At 34.6% G+C, this 22,301-nt stretch overlaps 4 protein-coding genes across 5 annotated transcripts; 3 read left to right on the top strand and 1 right to left on the bottom strand.

Annotated features, from left to right (window-relative positions):
• Window positions 1–996: 996 nt before the first annotated feature.
• On the bottom strand, window positions 997–4,965 carry LOC106662520 (xylosylprotein 4-beta-galactosyltransferase). Its single transcript, XM_014386676.2, has 5 exons — window positions 4,750–4,965; window positions 4,499–4,683; window positions 2,162–2,388; window positions 1,955–2,101; window positions 997–1,895 (listed from the first exon to the last, which is right to left on the bottom strand). Exons 1-5 carry the CDS (start codon window positions 4,853–4,855, stop codon window positions 1,616–1,618), a joined length of 945 nt encoding a protein of 314 aa, XP_014242162.1. The 5' UTR covers window positions 4,856–4,965; the 3' UTR covers window positions 997–1,615.
• LOC106662521 (sperm flagellar protein 1-like) lies at window positions 4,964–8,194 on the top strand. Of its 2 annotated transcripts, none has more exons than XM_014386679.2 (5): window positions 4,964–5,172; window positions 5,246–5,361; window positions 7,581–7,752; window positions 7,862–7,938; window positions 8,020–8,194. In XM_014386679.2, exons 1-5 carry the CDS (start codon window positions 5,049–5,051, stop codon window positions 8,107–8,109), a joined length of 579 nt encoding a protein of 192 aa, XP_014242165.1. In that variant the 5' UTR covers window positions 4,964–5,048; the 3' UTR covers window positions 8,110–8,194. The 2 variants fall into 2 exon arrangements, with proteins under 2 accessions (XP_014242165.1, XP_014242164.1); XM_014386678.2 differs by having other exon boundaries at window positions 4,988–5,172; window positions 7,814–7,938.
• Window positions 8,195–8,795: 601 nt separating this feature from the next.
• LOC106662430 (retinol dehydrogenase 12-like) lies at window positions 8,796–10,300 on the top strand. Its single transcript, XM_014386519.2, has 7 exons — window positions 8,796–9,055; window positions 9,139–9,231; window positions 9,285–9,521; window positions 9,578–9,763; window positions 9,821–9,933; window positions 9,989–10,078; window positions 10,139–10,300. The coding sequence occupies exons 1-7, from the start codon at window positions 8,875–8,877 to the stop codon at window positions 10,253–10,255; spliced, it is 1,017 nt and encodes a 338-aa protein (XP_014242005.1). The 5' UTR covers window positions 8,796–8,874; the 3' UTR covers window positions 10,256–10,300.
• Window positions 10,301–12,987: 2,687 nt separating this feature from the next.
• On the top strand, window positions 12,988–20,663 carry LOC106662631 (ATP-dependent RNA helicase DDX42). Its single transcript, XM_014386848.2, has 14 exons — window positions 12,988–13,469; window positions 17,217–17,349; window positions 17,411–17,514; window positions 17,573–17,675; window positions 17,732–17,922; window positions 17,999–18,105; window positions 18,163–18,302; window positions 18,379–18,607; window positions 18,683–18,954; window positions 19,026–19,176; window positions 19,237–19,463; window positions 19,805–19,921; window positions 19,999–20,112; window positions 20,192–20,663. Exons 1-14 carry the CDS (start codon window positions 13,270–13,272, stop codon window positions 20,321–20,323), a joined length of 2,220 nt encoding a protein of 739 aa, XP_014242334.1. The 5' UTR covers window positions 12,988–13,269; the 3' UTR covers window positions 20,324–20,663.
• Window positions 20,664–22,301: the final 1,638 nt, after the last annotated feature.

Here is a 22,301-nt window from a genome sequence, read left to right on the forward strand (position 1 = left end):
ATAATAAAGAAAAAATACCCAATTAAATATTCTAATATATATATTTTTTGTAAAAATTTATTTGAAATGGTTGTCAAAGAGGCAAATAATTACACCTCAGCAGTGTTTCTTTGAAATGAAAGCAGTCCATATCACCGTAGAGAAGTGGAAGGTTTTTCTTGGATTGCTTTTCCGCACTGGAACTAGCCCATCTGCCTGATTATATTTGTTTACATGGATCTTACGGCCGGAAATAGATTCCAGCTAATCCTTTGCTGTCTCCATTTCGGTTCGAATCCTCCAGCAGGACAAGAGGCAGAAGATGGACTGTATAAAATTAGAACAATGATCGATAAATGATAAATTGAAGCTGAGAATTAGAAAAATGGACCTATCTGACTTTAAGAAAAAAAATATACCTGCAGAGGTAAGAGATAAACAACTAAAAAGAGAGAAAATGGTGTGCAGTTATAGAACTGAACATAAAATACAAATGATGGTCAGGACAAGTAAGGGGATTTGGCCAAATCTAATAACTCCATGAGTGTTGACTACCTTGACTAAATGTTTTCCTACTATACTTGCAAAAAAAACAAACACTAAGGTAGAATCAAAAATTTTGGGTACATGTTTTCCAATGCAAAAACTCATTTTCTATATAAAAAACAAAGTATGCAGACGATGTCTTTTCACGACTATTGGCTGATTATAATTGACTGTTGAAGCACAAAAAACTTTACTCGCAAACGTCAGACACAACATGATCAGAGAACTAAAAAAAAAGAAAGCTAGTCATGGGGCACTCTCCAGCTACTCAATGAATAGAAGGAAAGGGAATGAATATATGAAGAAAACGTGTTTTATGCTTTTAAAAAAAGTAGTAAAGACTATGACAAACAGCCTTATTTATGTTTTCCAAAACAATCTTGAATTAAAAAAAAAACAATGCTATTTTATTTCTTATCCATAAGTAGTATATTTATTTATCTATTTATAGTTGAGGAATGAAATATATTTATTATTCTATAAAAAACAAAAACTATATATCACTTTATATTATACACATATTTATATTTTTTGTATAGAATGTTATGGTTGTCAAATGATAATAACCAATATTCCATCATCACCTGAGATTAAAGGTAAATAAATAAATACTATTAGTAAATATAGTATTTGCTAGTCATCCAGCTACAAGACTCACCATTCACAATATAGCATTCAATATGCTAACTTAGTTTTTACAGCCAGATGGTCATGATAATTGCTGAAATTTATGACAATACTTTCATCCCCAATTTTTTTACCTATTATTATAAAACTGGTCATTTATTATACATTCACACAATAAAATACAAATATAATTACATGTTGCTTTCCTTGGGCTGTTATAAATCTTTAAAAATTAATTGAGTAATTATCCTCTTTTGAATGACATCTTATAAAATTTTTGAAACAATTTGTCCATCCTGTAATTTGTCACACTTATTACTTTTTAGAACAATTTCATCAATGATCATAAAAAATGGACAGATAAATACTGCTTAATTTAAACAAAAACAAAGCAGTAGATAAAAAATGGATTTTTTTCCCGAAGTACAATAAAATAGAATTATATACAAGGTTTTCCCGATGGTCATCTGATGGGGGATGATTTTTTGTAAAATCTAGGTGACTTATCTATTTTATTTTTCCTTTCTTCCGAACAAAGGCACCAAGGTGTGATTGTCCTGTTGCACCTCAATAGCGTGTTTATCATTGTGAGCGAGGCCCCTTCGATTGTGAGATGTTGCCTCGATTTAATATAGTAGGAGACGTCTTTAAGCCCCGTAACCCTATCCCTTCTCCTTGTCACTTCTTTTTGGTTGAAACATTTAACCATGTCCCGTTTTCTCCATACTCTGTCGTGAATGTGTCTGAAACAATTAAAGATAATGTTATCGAGATTTTTTTACACTTCGCCAAATCAGAAGACCTGAAGGTGTTTTCAATCCCTGTCGTTAAATTGGACGGCCTCGAGATGTTAAGGCCAGCTTCCTTCAGCCTCAAGAAAAACTCGTCATCCTCCAACCCCCAGCCCCAATATTTATTACTCATTCCGTTTACCAACATAAAATCTTCTCTAAAAAATTGTTTCAATTGAAAAGAATTAAAATTAAACTTAAAAAACGATCAGCTTTACTTTTTAATAATAAGTATTCCTCCTACAAATGTAGGGTAATGGTATCGAGGGTGAATCTCAGGAGAAGCTACATGGAAAAGACCATTTTTTGGGTATGTATAAGGTAAGGCTGGATTCAAGGGCAGCAGGTCTACGTCGTGCATGACGATATAATCGCAGCCTTCGTCTGTAGCAATTTTGAAACCCACATTTATCAATGAGGCCCTGTTGAATCTATACTGGTCCACCTATAGACAGGGACAATTATTTTAATTACATTTTATAATGAAAATTTAACATGTTGGCTGTAGAATCTCTCATCCAAAAGTTGGTTTGCATTGTGATTTTCCTTATTTTAAAGAGAACAAATACATACAAATAAAATTGATTAATATTGATTGCCGGACATAGGTTCGGAGGGTAATGAAAATGCGGACAAGGTGGCTTAGACCAGGATGTATCAAACTCTGGACTTAACCATCACAATCCAGCCCCCTGAGAGTATAAATACAATAAAAAAATATGATTAAAAGAAAGTGGTAGTGCTGGTGGGCTGGATAGGTGGAAAAGCTGTCGCATATCTGTTGAAACATGGCCTTCGGAGGATCTGACTCGTAGAAGTAGGGTCATCTTCACCCAATTAATGGCCAAGCGAGGTTGACTTACTTTGGGCCAAAGCCCATGTGTCTGGAACGTAGAGAATGGTTGCTCGATATGTTCTACCTATTGAAGGGTGCAATTCCTTGGCTATATATTCAAGAAGTACATCCTGGTCTTAGCAAATTGTCCGCATTTTCATTACCCTCCAAACCTATGTCCAGCAATCAATATTAATCAATTTTATTTGTTTCTATGCGAGACCAACTTCCCAAAAACAATTACGAATTGTTGGTGTTGATAAAGGCCTTGCCTTCATTTAGGATCTGGTGGGCACTATGGGTTCCATCTTGCAGCAATGACCATATTTCTGTTCTCCCTTAGCGTCGAAATGTGCTGAGATCCACTACCAGGCCTCCTATTGGCAGTTCCAGACTCTCGGAATCGGGCTAAACCCAGCAGACCACACTCAGAGAAAAACCAACTGCCTCTGCGATAACCACTTGCCAGTGACCTCAACAACTCATTCTCACCATAATATTGCGAACTTCTTGTTCAAGATGATGTCTTTTCATGGTCAGAGTGAATACAACTGGATTAAAATGGAGAAAAGACGAGAAAAGGTGTTTGTTTACAAATTGAGTCATCTTCATGTTTACTATTCTTAGTAGTAAATCCATTTATTAAAAATGAGGATTAACATTTGTTTTTGGTTTGTAATTTCTATTTTGTTTTATCCGCCTAATGTCCTCTTCCCCTGCACCGGATCTTTCAGACTCAACCACTTTTTTTTAATAATTTTTTCTGTACATGTACGTAGCGAATTAATTTTTTTTTTTTACAACCGTATCTGGTGGCTTCGGGGTCAACAGTCAGGAATTTTTCAACCAAACTGTTGTATGCTTGAGATTTCATATTCCAATCAGTATATTCCCAACTCTTTACTTTCCACAAACACGGAAACAATTTATATAACTCTATAAATTCTCAGAGAAACTCATTCTCTTTTTTCACCATTTCAACAGAACACAAAGCAGGGCTTCAGAAATAATCAATAACAACCACAAATTATAATAATTATTATAGATAAAAGCTGATAACGAATGTCTGCTGTCCCTTCAGCGTTTACAACTGCATCAATGCGCAGGTGCTAGACTAGAAGGTTGGAGCAAGCCCGTTCACACGCTCATGCAACAGCACCAACCTCATGCAATTTTTCTAACAGGATAAATTTTATTAAGCCAAACTTTTCAGCTTGCACAAATGTCATGCTTCTGTTTACACACAACGATTTACTTGTGCAAACTTGCTTGCACAAGTCAATTGGCGCAAATTGTATGAGCATATAAACAGGCCTTAACAAGGATATATTGGTTAATTTAACTAAAATGAATAGAATAAGAATAAATTATAAATATCACTATTCATTTTTGAGCAGTTCAGTTAATTTTTTTATCATTTCAATTCATTCTGTATATTATGAATTATTTGGGCTTAACAGATGTTATCTATTTGAACTGGGTTTTTACCTGTAAATAATAACTAAATAGAAAAATATATATATTTACAAGTGAAAAGCATGCATTTTTGTTCAATGAGCGAATGTATTCCATATTGTGACTATGCTCCACTCTCGTTTTATGTTTTTGAGGTTGGATGAAAATCTGTATTGTCTTACTCATCGTCGTCATTCACTTAGACATGATCTAAATTTTTTCTAAAGCATGCCAAATTGTTTACTAGTCAATAAAGATTTTTAACCTGGTTAATAACAAAGATTTTATGTTTGACTTTTTGTTTATTCAGGAATGATCGAATGTGAGGCGCAAACTCCAGCAATTCTTCGAGGCGTTCTCTGAAAGGTACAACCACTCCCAGTGTGTGTTCGCTGTTAACTTCCTTGTCCTCATGAACCACTTCCTTGCACTCGCATACTTCCTTGGCCCCTAAATTTCATCAAACAGTTTTTGGTTAAAATCAGGGTATTTTTGTGTCTACAATCATGCTATTACCAGTCGGTATCGAATAGAGAGATATAGCACATCCCAGGAGAAAAGTGGTAAATATGCACATAAATAAATATCTAAAGCGGACTGTTTTGAATAAAGAAATGTACATTATATAATGTACTTTTTACATATCGAGCCTCTTTAGCACGGCCTGGTCAGAGGTGTTTATTAAAGAATGAACACATAAACAAACACCAACACAGTCGTCTGGAGGTAACAGAATTGTTGTTGGTCAGCTGGAGGAGGGCGAACTTGAGTTTAAAAAAAATTTCTTTTACCCGGTGACGGCCGAAATCGAACAAATGAACCAGCCCATGTTGAAAAGTAGAGATTGCAAAGATCCGAAAGACGAACTTTACGACTGGTTGAACAATTTCGAATTCTCTAAGCCCAAGAAGAACTTGGCAAGGGACTTTTCCGACGCAGGTAAAACCGCCATTTTCGATTTGGACGCCAGTTTTCAGACATGGAAAATTTTTCTAATTCTAACCGGTTTTAGTTCTGATGGCGGAACTACTCAAGAAACATTTTCCAAGATTTGTAGAACTTCACAATTATCCACCCGCAAATTCTCAGTTTAACAAGCTTAAAAATTGGATTACACTCAATGATAAGGTAAGATCTTTTCAAAATGGACAATGTGCTTGGCACTCGGTAGCTGAACAGGTACTCAAACACAAAGACAAAAACAACTTTCAGATTGTGTTAAATTCAACCATCATAACACAAACAATACAGAATACCCTTCTCGTTCAACAACAAACCTTCTTTTTCAAGACTACACAACCAAAGCCCCTAGCTATGCATCAACAGGTTGACACAATATACAGTTGACTCTTGTTAATTCGAATTTCTTGATAATACAAACTCCTCGGCAGGTCACTTCAGTAAATTGAAAAAAAAAAAAAAAAAAAATCTGTGCATTTTGATTCACTTCGTAATACACATTTTTTTTTGTAACAGGGGAAGAAAAAGCATGCTATTAATCGAAATAGAGCCACTTTCCATCTTTATAATTTGTACTTTTCTTTGTTATAATCCTTTAAATTTCGATATGTTGTTTACATCCGTACAGCCTAAAGTTTCTTAGAATTTTCTCTAGTGTGTTATGTTCTGTGGCCAGTGTTTTATCAATGTGTCCTTAGCAATGGTCATTATGGAAAATCATTTAAACAAAGGATGCCAGGCCATATTGAAACCAAAATCTCTTCATGATTTCTTTAATAATGCGTAACAATGTTCAATTTTACAGTTGATCTATTTCTGCTTTTTCGTTATTTTTACTATGTTTTATATTTATTATACTATGTTTTACATATGTGCTAAGTTTTATATATGTATTTACTATGTGTTATATATGTATGTATGGAAAAATGTGTATCAATTCTTAACATTTTTTTCTTTCCTCTGAATAGTTCAAATATCTTGATAATTTCAATTATTTTTGTGGTCCCTTGGGTTTCGAATTATTAAGTCAATTGTATTTAGATTTTGCCAAGGCATTTGATATAGTTGATCAGATCTGCTATCATTTCGACGGTGTCTTCTAGGACTTCTTAAACAATAATTTGTACAGTCCAAAATATCGTCTCCTGTGGAGCAATGTAGCTTGGCAATCCAGGATGGAATATATCGTTCTTTTTTGCTTCTTTTCAGAATCTGCTCGTCCTATTTTTACTCTCATAACTAGAGTCTGGATTTGTATGAAATTGAATTTTTTTTTTGCTAACACTTATGACTATGGCGATTACGTATTTGTTTAAATCATGCCTCTGTATTTAGTGTACAGTGGTTCAAATTTTATTCTCTATGTTTAAAGAATATTGCATAAATTTTTTTATTTTAAGGTTATTGCAAATTAAAAATATTTTTTGATTATGGAAAAAAGATAGGCAACTAAGAACATGAGAGGAAACAAACAAGAACCTAAATTTGACTTGGATTTCAGTTAACTTGCCAGGCACAAGGGCATAAAACTGGCATAAAAGAAATTCTCTTGAAATAATCAGCATTCTTTTGCCCCTATTTCCAAAACTTCTAGGTGCATTTTTTGCCTTTCCTGAAAAATTACTGAATTGGGTAAAATTAATTAAATCTTAAATGGAAACAATAAAGCTAAAGTTGTTTTACAGTGAATCGAGGATCCAGTTATCCTGGACCTTGTCCTCTCTCGATGTTGAAATATTTTTTTGTGGTACAAATATTTGTTACAAATGTAATACAGAAACTAATTCTGAAATGTTTAGCATTGCCAATTTTAATTCAAATCATGAATTTAATTAAGCTTAATTATTTATTTTGTATATTTTAAATTATATGAAAAAAGTGAAATTATTAGATGGATGACGTATTTTAATATTTTTATTGCAAATTATATGGTATATTTGAGGTCATTGATTTTTTGGGTGCACATAAATCCGGGCTATCCTCATAACCTTTTTAGTTCATAGTGTCCTGTCAAGACAATTTTATTTTTGTCTCCTGAATAAGGACATATCTTTCCTGTTTGATAGTAAACATGCTAGACTCTTTCTCCTTTGCCCTACATTCTGCAGATCTTGTCCACAAGTTTTGCATGGAAATTTTTAATTTACCTGCGTCTGCCTTCTCAACTTACCTTCTATTCTAATATAACACAGTTCATTTATAACTATTGCTCAGATGTGTTTGGCTCTTGTAAGTGATTTGGCTTCATTAAAAGCAACACATTAAATGTAACTCAACATGAGTAGTTTCAATAAATCACAGATTTCACAGTTTTAATAACAAAATTAATTAAAAAAATTACATGTTAATAATTTTCATTTTAGTAGTACTGTTTTTAATTGTTTTAGGTTTTAACCAAAATTGGACTTCCGCAACAGATGACGACTCTCCAAGAAGCCGCATCCGCAAACAAACAGTTTATCGAAGACATTCTTCTTGCTGTGAAGGAAAAACTGGACGAAATAGACCGTTTGAAGAAAGTCACCGAAAGCGACCAAAGCAATATCACAATTACTGAAGGTACGATATTAAGTTGTCGAAAAGAGCTTTTATAGCTGAGCAAAAAAGCATATTTTATTAGAAATATTGGGTGGTACAAGAATAGTAGAACTGCATATTACATCCACAGTTCCTTATGAAGAACACAGCCTTGTCCTGCAGGAGCTAATGGAGAAGAAAGAAGAGGCTGCCACACTGCAAGCAAAGGTAACAAATGATGAATTTAAAAAAAGTTAAAACAATGAGCAAAATAGGCTGAAAATGGATTGATTGCAATAAAAAATCCAGGTGTCTCATCTAGAAGCAATGCTGGAACTGAAAGATCAGAGAATAACAGACTTAAGTATTCAACTGAAAAGGTGCACCTGTCACAAATAAAAGAATCGAGGGTATTAAATAAATTACAAAAGGGTGTAAATGGCAAATCATTAAAATTGCTTAATCATAATTTATTACTTATACCATATCTTGTATGATTAAATTTAAAAAATGCTTTTATTTAACTTTAATCTTTAACTGTAAAGCATTTTAGGTCGAAACAATTTTCACCATCTTCTAAATCATAACTTCTAGGTTTTTATTAAAAAAAAAAAAGGGGGTTTGAAACAGCAGAAGTTGTATAAACCGGCATTTAGGAATATGTTGGTTTCGAATACTCAGCTGAGATTCGAACCCATGATGTTTTGGTTATGTTACATTAGATATAAACCAAAAAACATTTAATCTGCAAAATTAATAATATTCTAAATAGGTAACTCCCATAAACAATTTTTGTTTAAAAACAAAACAAAAGAACATTGCAACACTTTTCTGAAAAATTCTAGTTAATAATTCTGGCTCTAACTATGTAATATGTTAGAAACATTTAACATTTTAAAATTATTTTCGAGATTGTTAGAACAGTTTAACGGATATATAAAGTTGAAGCAATTCTTATGTTTTGAAGAAAAGTAATTACCAGTCAAAATATTAACAAACAATGGTATTGTTGTTCAATTTTATGCATAGTCTTCTTCCATTTCCTTTAAGCCGATTGTCCCAATAATCGCTATTCACACTATTCATTCTCATTCATTCAAAAGTGGTGCATATTTCTGAATGTTAACATTTTTGTCAACACTTGACCAATTAAAATAGCAAAAAATGGGTGTATTAGTGAAAGCATTCGTTATATTTTTCCGCTACACTTTGTTTAATGTATGGTTCTTGTTGGTTGTAATTCCTTTTGTATTGTTGAAATTCTATTTGAAAAAATCAATCAGGAAGCTTGAAGTCAATAGTCGACTTGATGGAAAAACTGTTATAATAACTGGATCGAATACAGGTATTTTATTAATGTATGTGTGGAAAACGTATCGCAAATTTGGTTTTCTTTTTACTTGTCTGTCTATAAACATTGTGCCTAAGGAATTGGTTTTGAGGCTGCTAAAGAACTTTCTTACCGTGGTGCTAGGGTTATCTTAGCCTGCAAGAATGTTGGAAGTGCTCATTTAGCTAAAGGTGATATTAGTATAGACAGGTATCAATTTGATATTGACTATTTATAATTTTAGCCAAGATAATTAAAGAAACAAGAAATGACGATGTTGAGGTGAAAAGGATAGACCTCAGTTCAATGTGGAGCGTAAGGCAGTTTGCACAAGAAATAACTGAAGGGGAGAAGAGGGTAGACATGCTTATTTTAAATGCTGGCATCGGTATCATAGAAAACATAAAGACAGACGATAATCTCCAACTATGCTGGCAAGTGAACCAATTCTCATCAGTTCTACTCATCAATTTGTTATTAGGTGAACTTAACCAGCCAGTGAAGAAATGCAAAAATGCTCATTGTTATCTTGCGCAGGAAAAATGAAAGAAAGTGGATCAGGAAAAATTATATTTGTCAATTCGAGTTGTCATCATTTTGGTAAAGTCAATTTCAGCAAAACAGAGTATGAGACATCAAACTGCCCGTGGAAAATTCTCTGCAACACTCATTTGGCTAATATTATCACAGCAAACTATCTCGCTCATAAACTTAAAAATACTGGTGAGTTCTATTCATTAATTACTTATTATTCTATTTCTATGTTTAATTATTTTTTAGGAATCACGGTAAACACTGTAAACCCAGGTTTTATCAATGCTCCACATTGGAAGAGATTAAAAATCGAGTTTGTAAGGTTTATTCTGAAAAATATCGAAAAAACTTACGGGAAGGTATGTTCATAAATTAGTAAAAATGAACAAAAATTATGTTTATTTATTTGATTAGGATCCTGTGGACGGAGCAGCGACCATACTGACTGTAGCGCTTGATCCAAAATTACAGACAGTTACTGGGCAATACTTCCGAAACTGTAGAGTAAGTATGAAATATCCTTGGTTATTTATTATGCTCAGTATAATAATTATTGGTTTATAGGTGTCAAGGTGTAAACACAGACAAGCGGATAATTTATTACTAGGAGAACAAATGTGGAAGGTGAGCGAGGAGATTTTAGAATTGAAGGAGGAAGAGAAGTACTTTAAAAATAATTGAGACAACTGTTTGATTTGATTTTATAGTAAAAAATCACAATGTCAATATAGTTTTATTATTGTCCTTAAATATCTAGTGTATATTTTGTGAAGGAAACTGTTGTATAGTTGAAAATACTTAGTATAATGATATACTAATATAATATTACAACTAGTATAATAAGATAAAAACATAGTCCTTTCCTTATTTTGTGTGTGTAAAGCTCTTCTAGTGATTATCATGAGTCTCCCTTAATTGTATGTACAAAACAGGGATAAGGGTAATTAAAAAAAAAANAAATAATGAAATAAAATAAAAAGCACCGTTTCTTTGTCAATCTTTTGAGGAATACATACCTTACCTACATCAAGACTTTGAAACTATTTTTAATGATTTACACGGATAAAAAATAAAAGCTTTAAACAATCAATTTTTAAAAATTAAAATCACTAGCCCAACTACATGCAAAGAGTTTTACATTAGTGCATGTATGAAATATTTCACATTTAACAATTTAGACATTAGATTGACCACTTGGCTTTATCACAATAATGTCTTGTAGAATATGTGGCTTCAGATGTATTGCCTTTTTTCCTCCTAGTTTGAACAGGACAGCACATTTTACTTTACTAAGTCCGGAATGGAACTTGTTGAATCTCCTGTGAATTGTTTCTTGTGGGGTTGGAAGTTTGTGTATCTGGTTGTTCTTCACGTACCACTAGGCACTTATTGCCATTCACAATATTTTATTTTGTAATACTTGCAGCCACTTTATTTTGGATGAAGACGCTGCTGTTCATATTTCGCACCTAGAAAGGACCAGGGGCCTTATGATAGATTTATAAATTATTATAGAGATATAAATTAGTTTGGTCCTTATTTTGGGTTTGCGGTTTGTAATAGAACATACATACTCAGACTAGCAGATCCTTCGACCACCTTTTTATTTATGTAGTACTTCCAGAATAGCCTTCTGTCCAGATGAACTTCTACTTCCAATATTAAAAATTATGGTTTTAACGATAATGAATTTATTAGTTTGTCTTAGTAGAGTAGACTAGATCTCCCACCCATACATTCTACATTTCAATTGTTGAAGGGTCGGAGTGATTCTTTCAAATTCACCAATCCATTGAATTTTTGTAAAAAATTATAATGTTAAAGTGTGTTTCTTAGTGACTTGTTTTATAATTTGTTGGTTATAAGGGGTGGTCGGGAATGAGGTAGTTTAGAAAAATACCTTTTTCATTTTTTGCCGACGTTTTGATCTTTATTTGGGTAACAAACTAGAACTTTTGTTACTTCAATTGATGTCAATATTAGTTAACATTGTAAACTGTTACTGTTTTACATAAAAAAGGCTGTCTGTTAAATAAATAAGTAAATGAATAATTTGATTCCAGGGCTGATCACTCCTGCCCCTGTGCCTTCTTGCATTCTTTATAAATGATCAGCTTTTTTTCCAGGAAAAATCCATGGAAAATAGGAATTATTTAGTTTTTTATAGTAAACTTTCTATTTCAACCTTGATAAAACCAATTGATGTAAATATTAGTTTACATTGTAATCTGTTACTTTTTTACATAAAAAGTGTGGCTGCCCATTAAATAAATAAATAAATTATTTGGTTCCAGGACAAATCACTCCTTCCCCTGGGCTTCGTGCATTCTTTATAAATGATTAGCTTATTTTCCAGGAAAAATCCATGGAAAATAGGAAATATTTAGTTTTTTTATAGTAAACTTTCTGTTTCCAACCTTGATAAAACCAATTGGTGTAAAAAAGTTGATTAAAACGTTAACAAGTTTACATTATAATTTGTTACTTTTTTACATGAAAAAATGTTGCTGCCCGTTAAATAAATTGTTTAGTTCCAGGGCCGATCACTCTTGCCCCAAGCCTTCTTGCATTATTTGCAAATGATCAGTTTATTTTCCAAGAAAAACTCATGGAAAAGTGGAAATATTTAATTTTTTCTAGCAGAATTTTCTGCTTTCAACTTTATTGTTTGAGTGATTTAACAAACTAGAACTTTCATTAGTAAAGTAAGTATTTTTACTGGTTTTTCGAATTTCGCCTACCGGTTGAGGAGCGAGTTGCAAGTTGGGGAATGGATGTATTCGACTATTTTCACTTGATGTCATTACCAATCGAGTCCAAAATTGGTCAAAATATGTAGAAATACATTTTAAAACTAAACAAATATCATAAGTCCAAAGAATTTTTGAAAAAGTACGCATTTTACCGGTTTTTCGAGTTTAACCTACTGGTTAAGGGGCGAGTTGCAAGACGGGGAAGGAGGTATTCGACTATTTTAACTTGATCTCATGTACCAATTGGGTCCAAAATTGGTCAAAATATGTAGAAATACATTCTGAAACTAACGAACTATCAAAAGTCACAAAAAGGCTCATTTTGAAAGGTAGATTGACAAAACCCACTGATGTAAATATTAGTTTACATTGTAAATTATTACTTGTTTACATTAAAACAAGTGTGGCTGCCCATTAAACAAATAAATAAATAAAGTATTTGGTTAGTGATTAAAAACTTTCTAACTCTTAAAACTGGGACTTTCCTTAGCGTCTCGTTTTGAAAAGAAGCGCCAATTGATTGTTGAAGCCCGCTACGGCATTTTATAAATGCTTATTCTAAAGTTGTTTTGTTGGTTTTTAAAAAAATATTTTTTTCTATGTTAAAAAACGTTATGAGTAGGGGGGTGTGAGAATGAAATTTTATTTATAGATATTCAAGTCAGTTTTGTATAGTTTTCGACGGTTCATATGAATTGTTAACCTTCCGTATAAAGGTTGCTTTTACTTTGAGCTGTTAGTGTTTACTTCTCATGTTATTATTTTGTTTATCCATCCTCGACAAATAAACCGTGTATTTTCGCTTCCTCCGGCCTATTTGAAAAGAATTTCTCCTCGAAGGCAGGTCCGGTGTGATTCCATTTTGGACAAACGCCGTGCCGGGTCCCAAGTATTCGGACTGATGTCAATAGAATCGGAAAAAGGGCGATTCCGATAAATGAAATGAGTTACCAGAGGGGCGGCGACGAGAAGCCCAAATTCGGCTTCCAGCTGATGAGCAAAGCCGAGAGGGCGGCGGCACTGCCTCCGCCTCCGACGGCGGCCCTCAGCAAGCAGGGCTATTCGACGATGACGTCCATAACAGAAAACGCGCTCTCCGCCTCCTGGGGCCTACCAAAGAAGAGGTCAAAGACTGAAGAAGAGTAAGCACATAAATATATTATTATTAATCACCCTTGAAAACAAAACGTAGTATTTTTATTTCTTGCACAGCAGACATCAGAAAACTTATAAATTATATTTACAAAACAATAAAGATATAGAAATGATGAAGGTGAGATGAGTATGTAAATTGAATTTTTGTAAATGTTGGTTCTACTCACAGATTTGTTATGTACAACCATTCGGATTTCAAGCATTAAACAACCCGACAAAATTGAATGGCATTAAAAACCAGCTTCTCATTGGAACGTCGTGTTGGCATGGGTCAGTGTGTACGCTCTTACAATTCCTGTCGTGCTTCTTCAACTTAATTATGAGCCCATTTATGTTTAGTGGTCTAATCGGCCATATTAATTGTTTCAATTAATTATTATTTTTAAGTATGGTCTTGGTTGAGATGAAAGAGTTTAGCGTCACGAGCGGGATTCCAACCCACGACCTTCGGCTGAGAGAGTTGAGGAGTTGGTGTCTGAGTGGATCGAAGTCACGATACCTCAAGTGGTTAGAGCAGTGGTGTACTGAGCCGAAGATTGTGGGTTTTCATCTCAACCAAGACCTTACATAAAAAGAATAATTAATTGAACTAACGGTAAGCATTTAAAACTTGAAATCCAGGTAGTTGTAAACATAAAATCTGAACCGTCATTTATAAAAAGTGACAGTATAAAGAAGTGGAAAAAAAGAGAAAGTAGCAGAACAAACATGACATTCAGCAGTAGATTTACTTTGGTTTCACAAAATCAGAGAGTTTACATTTTTTTTTCTATATTGCAATATGATCATCCTGATCTTCCTATCCTTTTCCAATGTTTTGACAGAAAAAACCAGCGAAGTTAATCCGAAATATCAGAGGTAGCCAAACTAGTTATATCGACATTTCTATTTTCTGGGATTTCCTCATTGGGTCCGATGCATGATAATCCTGTATTTTGGCCGTTACTGATGATTTTGGTCTGCCTATCTATGCTGTTTTGGTCTGACAGATGCGTTGGTTAGATCCAAAATTTCTTTTCTTGGTGATTCCTCTTTAGGTCTGATGCATGAAGAACATGTAGGTTTGTCATTTCTGATAATAGAATAGAAAATATAAATTTTAGATGTAACTGTGGTTTGGTTGGGTGTCGGTGGTCACAACAATTTAGGCATTGACATGGCGCTAATCACTGTAAGATAAAGGTAACGGGCTGAAATCTATCAGCCCTTAATTCTACCCAGTATACTTACAAATGGATGTTTAAAAAAAATTAAACTGGGGTATTTCAACTATGTGGTTATGAACCCTCAGAGTGCCAATTAAAAAAAGTCTATTTGTAAGTATGTTGATCCTATTGAGATTTGAACCCTGTACTTTTCCTTACAGTGATGACCACCATGTCATTGCTTAAACTGTTTTGACCACCAGTTACATATACCCAACCAACAATTACATCCGAAATTTCTATTTTCTGAGATTCCTTGTTGTATCTGGTATGTGATGTACTGGCAGTTTGGTCATTTCTGATCATTTTGACCTGCCTATTTCCTCTGTTTTGTTCTGTCAGATGCGTTCTGCATTTTTTAAAAATATTTTATTTATTTATTTTTTTAAAACAAGGGTATTGCAACTATGATGTTATGAACCCTCAGGGTGCCAGTTTAAAAAAAAAGTTCATTTGTAAGTATTTCGGGGAATTAAGGGCTGATAGATTTGAACCGGTACCTTTACCTTACAGTGATGACCGCCATGCCAACGCCTAAACTGCTACAACCACAGATGCCCAACCAAACCACAGTTACATCCAAAATTTCTATTTTCTGAGTTCCCTTGTTGTGTCTGATATGTGATATACCGGTAGTTTGGTCATTTCAGATCATTTTGGTCTGCCTATTTCTGCTGTTTCTTTCTGACAGATGCAATGGTTGGATCCAAAATTGCTATTTTCTGAGATCCATTGTTGTGTTTGATGTGTGGTGAACCCGGTAGTTAGGTCGTTTCTGATCATTGTGGCCTGCCTATCTTTGTCATTTTGCTCTGTCAGATGCATTCTGCATATGAGTTCTACTTTTTTCCTTCTTATGATTTGAATTTTAAATCATAGTTACATCTAAAATTTTTATTTTCTGAGATTCCTTGTTGTGACTGATGTGTGATATACCAGTAGTTTGGTCATTTTTGATCATTTTGCCAGATGCATTAAACCTTTTGTCCAGAATTTTGACAGGCAAAACTAGCGAGGATAATATGACCGGAATGATCAGAGACAACCAAATGACAAATCCAAAATTTCTATTTCCTGAGATTCCTTTATGGGTCTGATGCGTGATGAACCTATAGTTTTGTCGTTTCTGATTTATTTCATCTACTTATCTCTGCTATTTTTCTCTGTCAGATGTTCTAATTTTTTTCTTCCGTTTTTTAAATTATTTATTATGGGGCTATTTTTATTCTAATATTTCAACTACAAGGTTTTATAGGGGTGCTGGTTATTTTTGGAAAAAAGAAAAAAAGAAGCTCATTTGTAAGTATGTCGGGTTTGAATGCAGGGCTGCTAGATTTGAACCCAGCACCTTTATCATACAGTGATGAGCGCCTTGTCACCGCCAAAACTGTTGTCACCACTGACACCACTTTTTTTCTATCATACAATTGGAATTTTGACAGCAAAGCCAGTGAGGATAAGGTGGCCAGAATGATCGGTGAAAACCAAACCATAGTTACATCCGAAATTTCTATTTTCTGAGATTCCTGTTTGGGTCTGATGCATGATAGACCTGAAGGTTTGTCATTTCTGATCGTTTTGGTCTGCCTATTTATACTATTTTGTTCTGTCAGGTGTGTTCTGCGTCATTCTTACAATTAGAATTTTGACAGACAAAGCCAATGAGGATAATCTGGCCAGAATGATCTGGACAACCAAACAACAGTTACATTTACGTTTCTATTTTCTGACGTTTCCACTTTGGATGTGATGCAAGATGAACCTGTAGGTTTGTCATTTCTGATCATTTTGGTCTGTCAGATGCATTTCACCTTCCCACTGTTTCACATCTAGGTCAATATTATTTACAAAGTGATCACTACAAGTTCATTATGTTTGCACCAATTGCGGGATGTATGCAACAGTGTCAATCCCCAGTGACACTTCCATTGCCAAAATAGGGCATTTGGACACCAAACTAGGGATCCAAGTATGACCAAAGGTCTGAACATTGTTGTATTTAGGTAGCACATTTTTTTTTTTCGTTTGTAAAAATCTTTGGCTGCTTGTCGATTGCTTTGTCTTGCAGGTAAGCTTTTTTTCTAGTATTATTACTATTCCAAGGTACTGCATTTTCCTGGAGAAAGATTTTATCTTTTAAAGAGGGTGCTTTTAGATTAAGCTTCCTTCTCTTTGTGAAAGGTATTGGTGTGTTTTGTTCGGGTTGACTCTCACGCCCATGTTTTCACACCACTTTTCTATTAAACTGAGGCGACTCAACTTTAGGTTTTTTTGCTTCCCCCAAGACATTGGTGATGACGAGCTAATTATATGTGCTTATTCCCATATTCCAAAATAAAGGTGGTTGTTGAAAAGGTCTGCCACAATATTCCTCTTAATATACGTGTAAATGGCAATCTCATCGCTTTGTTTAGTAGTGCTTTAGTATGTATTGCACACATGATCAGAATGAATCACATCGTTGTGTTTATAGAAAAATGAGTATTTTAAAGTACCATGCAGTTCTAATATTACCTTGTGTTATGTTAGGTACTTTGATGAGGAGGATGAGACACCAAAACTTGTCTATATTCCAGCACCTGGCAGCCCCACGGGGCAGCAGCAGTCAGATTCAGACGAGGAAGACCCATTGGATGCGTACATGGCTGGAATTGAAAATCAGGTTAGGCATTGAAAATTTAAGAAAAAAAAAAGCAAAAATTGATTTTGTTTTCTTTATTAAGGTGCAGAAACTGGGTTCGAAAGCAACCGTTCCAACTGAAGCTGATAAAAATAAAGGTATCAGGGATGACATAGAAGAAGAAGATGTCGAGGAGTCATATTATAGGTTCGTACAAATTTTTTAGTCAAAACATATATGTCTTTATTTTAACATTACTTTCCAGGTATATGGAAGAGAATCCAAGAGCAGGCCTTCAAGATGATGAATCTGATGTGGAAATAGAGTATGATGAAGACGGAAATCCAATTGCGCCCAAAAAATCGAAGGTTTTAAACGAAAATATTGAAAATTTGTACAATTGATCAATACTGTTGTCCCTCAGATCATCGACCCGTTACCACCGATTGACCATTCGACGATTAAATATGAGGATTTTGTGAAGAACTTTTATTTGGAACACGAAGACATTACAAAGTTGGACGCTGAAAAGGTAGCTGAACTGAGGAACACCCTTGGAATTCGAGTTTCTGGTCCACATCCACCGAACCCAGTCACAAGTTTTGGACATTTTGGGTAAGTAAAAGTGATATATCAAAATATTCTGATTCACCTGGAACAAAAAATTCAAATGATAATTGTATTTCTTTAGGTTTGATGATGCCCTTATGAAAGCCATTCGAAAGTCTGAATATACTCAACCGACTCCGATTCAAACTCAAGCAGTACCTGCTTCCCTTTCTGGAAGGGATATTATCGGTATATATTTTTATTTTGTGCGAGTTTCAAATTTGTCTTATCAAATCACAATTATAGGTATTGCAAAAACTGGAAGCGGTAAAACAGCTGCATTTATCTGGCCCCTTCTTGTCCACATCATGGATCAGAAGGAGATAGGTGTGGGCGACGGCCCGATCGGATTGATCTTAGCCCCCACTAGAGAACTTTCCCAACAGGTATTTAAAAACTGAAAAACAAAAACAAAAATGAAATGCTGAAAAGGCAGAGTTTAACTCAAAACGAGATGTTAAGATTTACACAGAAGCTAAGAGGTTTGGGAAAGTTTACAACATCAATGTGGTGTGTGCATACGGAGGAGGGTCAAAATGGGAACAATCAAAAGCCTTAGAAGAAGGTGCCGAAATTGTTGTCGCTACACCTGGAAGGATGATTGATCTGGTCAAGATGAAAGTAACAAATCTGCAAAGGGTCACGTTCTTAGTTTTGGACGAAGCGGACCGTATGTTCGATATGGGCTTTGGTACGATTTTGTTTTAACGCAAATATTTTATATAATTTTTTTTAAATTATTGTTTTATTTATTTATTTTTTAAAGAACCTCAAGTAAGGTCGATCTGCAATCATGTTAGGCCGGATAGACAAACACTGTTGTTTTCGGCGACTTTTAAAAGAAAAGTGGAGAAACTCGCCAGAGATGTGCTTACCGATCCTGTACGAATCGTTCACGGTGATGCTGGTGGGGAAGCAAACGAAGATGTTACCCAACATGTTCTCGTTATGCTCCAATCGAACAAGTTTCCTTGGCTCCTAGCACACCTTGTCGATTTTCAGTCAACAGGATCGATTCTTATTTTTGTAACAAAGAAGGTATGTATTATTGTACTTTAATAAGCATAAAAAAGGTCTCGTAACTATAAAATTGTGTAAAAAATTTTCAGATTAATGCAGAAGAATTGTCAACCCAGCTCAAACTGAAAGAAATTGACACTCTCCTGTTGCACGGTGATATGGATCAAATTGAGAGAAATCGTGTAATAACCGCATTTAAGAAAAAAGATGTTGATATACTTGTCGCGACTGACGTCGCTGGTGAGTCAATTCTCGAATTGCACAGAATAGTTTTAAAGGGTTATATTTTTATTATTCTAGCCCGTGGTTTGGACATTCCACACATACGGACTGTGATAAATTACGACCTCGCTAGAGACATAGACACGCACACCCATAGAATTGGTAGAACTGGAAGAGCAGGGCAAAAGGGCAGCGCTTATTCTTTAGTGACGTCTGGCGACAAAGAATTTGCAGGGCACCTTGTGAGAAATTTGGAAGGAGCCAACCAAGACGTTCCGCAACCGCTTCTCGACCTAGCCCTCCAGGTTTAACACTTTTTTAATTTTGCGTGGTGCTTAGTGACCGTTAGTCAATGATTATTCGGGGATCGTGAAATGCGGTCTGGTGTGACGTAGGTTTTAGAACTCACAGGACACTCTCAACACGACAGACAAGAATGACACATCTACACAGAAAACAAACACTTTGAGCCCTGAAGATGATCTCAAATAAAGATCGAAACGTTGGCACGATAAAGAAAATGCTTTTCTAAAACCTATGTCACACCAGACCGCATCTCACGATCACCGAATAAACTTTTTAAATTATTGAATTGATCGTTTTACAAATTTTTTTATTTTATTTTATTTTTTATTTTTTTTTGTAGAGCTCATGGTTCAGAAAATCAAGGTTTAAGACTGGCAAAGGAAAATCAATGAATGTCGGAGGAGCTGGCTTAGGATTTAGAGAACGACCTGGTTTGGGCTGTGTAGAAGGGCAAACCGTAAGTGGTTGTGGTTATTATGCCAATTTAAAAAAACAACAAAAAAACTAACAAATATATATATATTTTACATAAAGAATTCCCGCCCATCAGTGAGCATTTCTGAAGTTGTGTCTAAAAGTTCAAGGGGGCCAGTTATGGATAGGTTATCCGCTATGAAAGCCGCTTTTAGGGCACAGTATCAAAGTCAGGTAATGTCTTTTGATTTTTTTTTTTTTAAATAAATTCCATAGAAATTTCTTAACTCTTCTTTTGTTATTTAATAAACAGTTTACTGCGTCTGAGGATCATACTTGGGAACAGACTCGAGACAACCCAGAAGGCGCGCCCAAGGCCCCGGCAGTGAAGGGACCTCTGAAGGAAAGAAGAGCTAAGAGAAGCAGATGGGACACACCCACATAGATTAAAATATTTGAAACTAATTTTACAAAATTGGATTTATTATTGTGGTGTACAAGTACACTCCCTTAGTTTTTTACCAATTACCACTCAAAATATTGAGTGCACTAATAAAACTTTTTTTTGGTAACTAATTAAAATACCAAGGATGAATGTACTTTATATTGTGAAATTTGAATTTTCCAGATCAGTTGACATTTTAAGTAATAACTAGTTATATTGCCTAATTTGTATTTATTTTATATTTCATGAATATGTAATTAATGCTTACTTGTGTCAATTCATTTTGTAAATATTTCAATATAGGTTTCTAGACTTTGCAAAAATGGCTGAAAATGTTGTTAAATAAAATTTGAAAAGTATTAAATGATTTTTTTTAATGGTCCACTTGTTCAGTTAATCATTTTTCGAGATAATTATTTCTGTTTTGATTTTCTTTTATTTTGTAAGAATCTTTAAACAGCTATGATTGATTAATTATTTGATCTCTAAATAATGGACGTTCATTTGGTTTCAGGTGAAGTCTGTCTTTATAAGTTTCAGTTTGGCTCTCTCGATAATCATTGCTGACCAGTAGTTTACTTATAGAATATTTTTTCATCTTGCTTGCAATGTCTCTTAAAGCAATCGACAATATAACAAATGAGAATGCTTGTAAAAAACAAATATATACCACTTTTTTCTAAATAGATGTAAATAAATCCAACTCTTATTATAACACTATTCTTTGGGTTGTGCAATTTGTTTTGAGTATTGTCTTTATAAGTGGCTAATTGAGATATTTATGGCTTTGGGTGAAGTCTTTCTTTATTATAAGTGACTAATTTAGTTTCATTCGTCTTTGGGTGATATATGTCCTTACCATATGATACTAATGGAGGTCTTTCTTTCCCCATCTCCGCACTTTGGTAGGGAGACCCTATACCGACAGACCACGCCAAAAAAACTGGGAGAGTGAAACAGATAACACTGATCTTTGGATAAAGTGTATGTCTGTGCATATAAATGAATCAGGGGTTTCATTTTGTCTGTCCTTTTACTTCTCTATTAGAGAACAAGTAACTTACGAATGTTCTATTGGCATTGGGTGAAGTTTATCTGTATAAGAGAATGATGGTGGCTCATTTGGAATTGGGTGAAGTCTATTCTTATCAATGAACAATAGAGGCTCATGTGCCTTGGGTGACATGTAGCCATTGTAAGTTACTTCTGGCTTATTTATCCTTGGGTAAATTCTATCCACTACTGGTGGCTTATTTAGCCTTCGGTGAAGACTATACATATAAGTCACTAAAGTCACTACTGTTGGCTTATTTAGCCTTGGATGAAGTCTATCCTCATACGTCACTACAGATGGCTTACTTACTCTTGGGTGAAGTCTATCTTTATAAATCATTAGTGGTGACATATTTAGCCTTGGGGGAAGTCTATCCTTGTAAGTTACTACGGGTGGCATAGTCTTGGGCGAATTCTATCCTTATAAGTAAATATTGGAGGCTAAACTGGTTTTGGGTGATCTCTGACTGTCTGCTAATAATATTTGGGCATGGATGAAGTCCATCCTTATAATATATATATTACGCAGGGTGGGCGACCAAGACCCGAGGTTAAATGCCTAGGTAGACTCGTACCCCAAACCCTAAAAGGTCCGGGACTTGGTCGGCCCACGTGTATAAACCTCTTGGACCTGTTCACAAACCCCAAGATTTTGGACCATTTTATCTTGGGGAGTGATTTGGCAATGTTCTCTCCTTCAAAAGTTTCAAATTTATCCCTGGCATACCTATCACATTCTGCGAGGTAGTGTCGAGCCGTTTCTTCTTTTATTCACAGAAGCGGCAAAAGGGGTCTGGTAGAATACCCATTATGAAGAGGTGTCTGCTCAAGGGGCAATGGAATACCTATCAGCCCCTCCTTGATTGATTTCCTTCACAAACTCTTTCGATTGCCTATGTCCGGGGGACAGAATCCATTTTTTAAG

Source organism: Cimex lectularius, unplaced genomic scaffold, assembly GCF_000648675.2.
Source record: "Cimex lectularius strain Harlan isolate CLEC.00 unplaced genomic scaffold, Clec_2.1 scaffold33, whole genome shotgun sequence".
NCBI lineage: Eukaryota > Metazoa > Arthropoda > Insecta > Hemiptera > Cimicidae > Cimex > Cimex lectularius.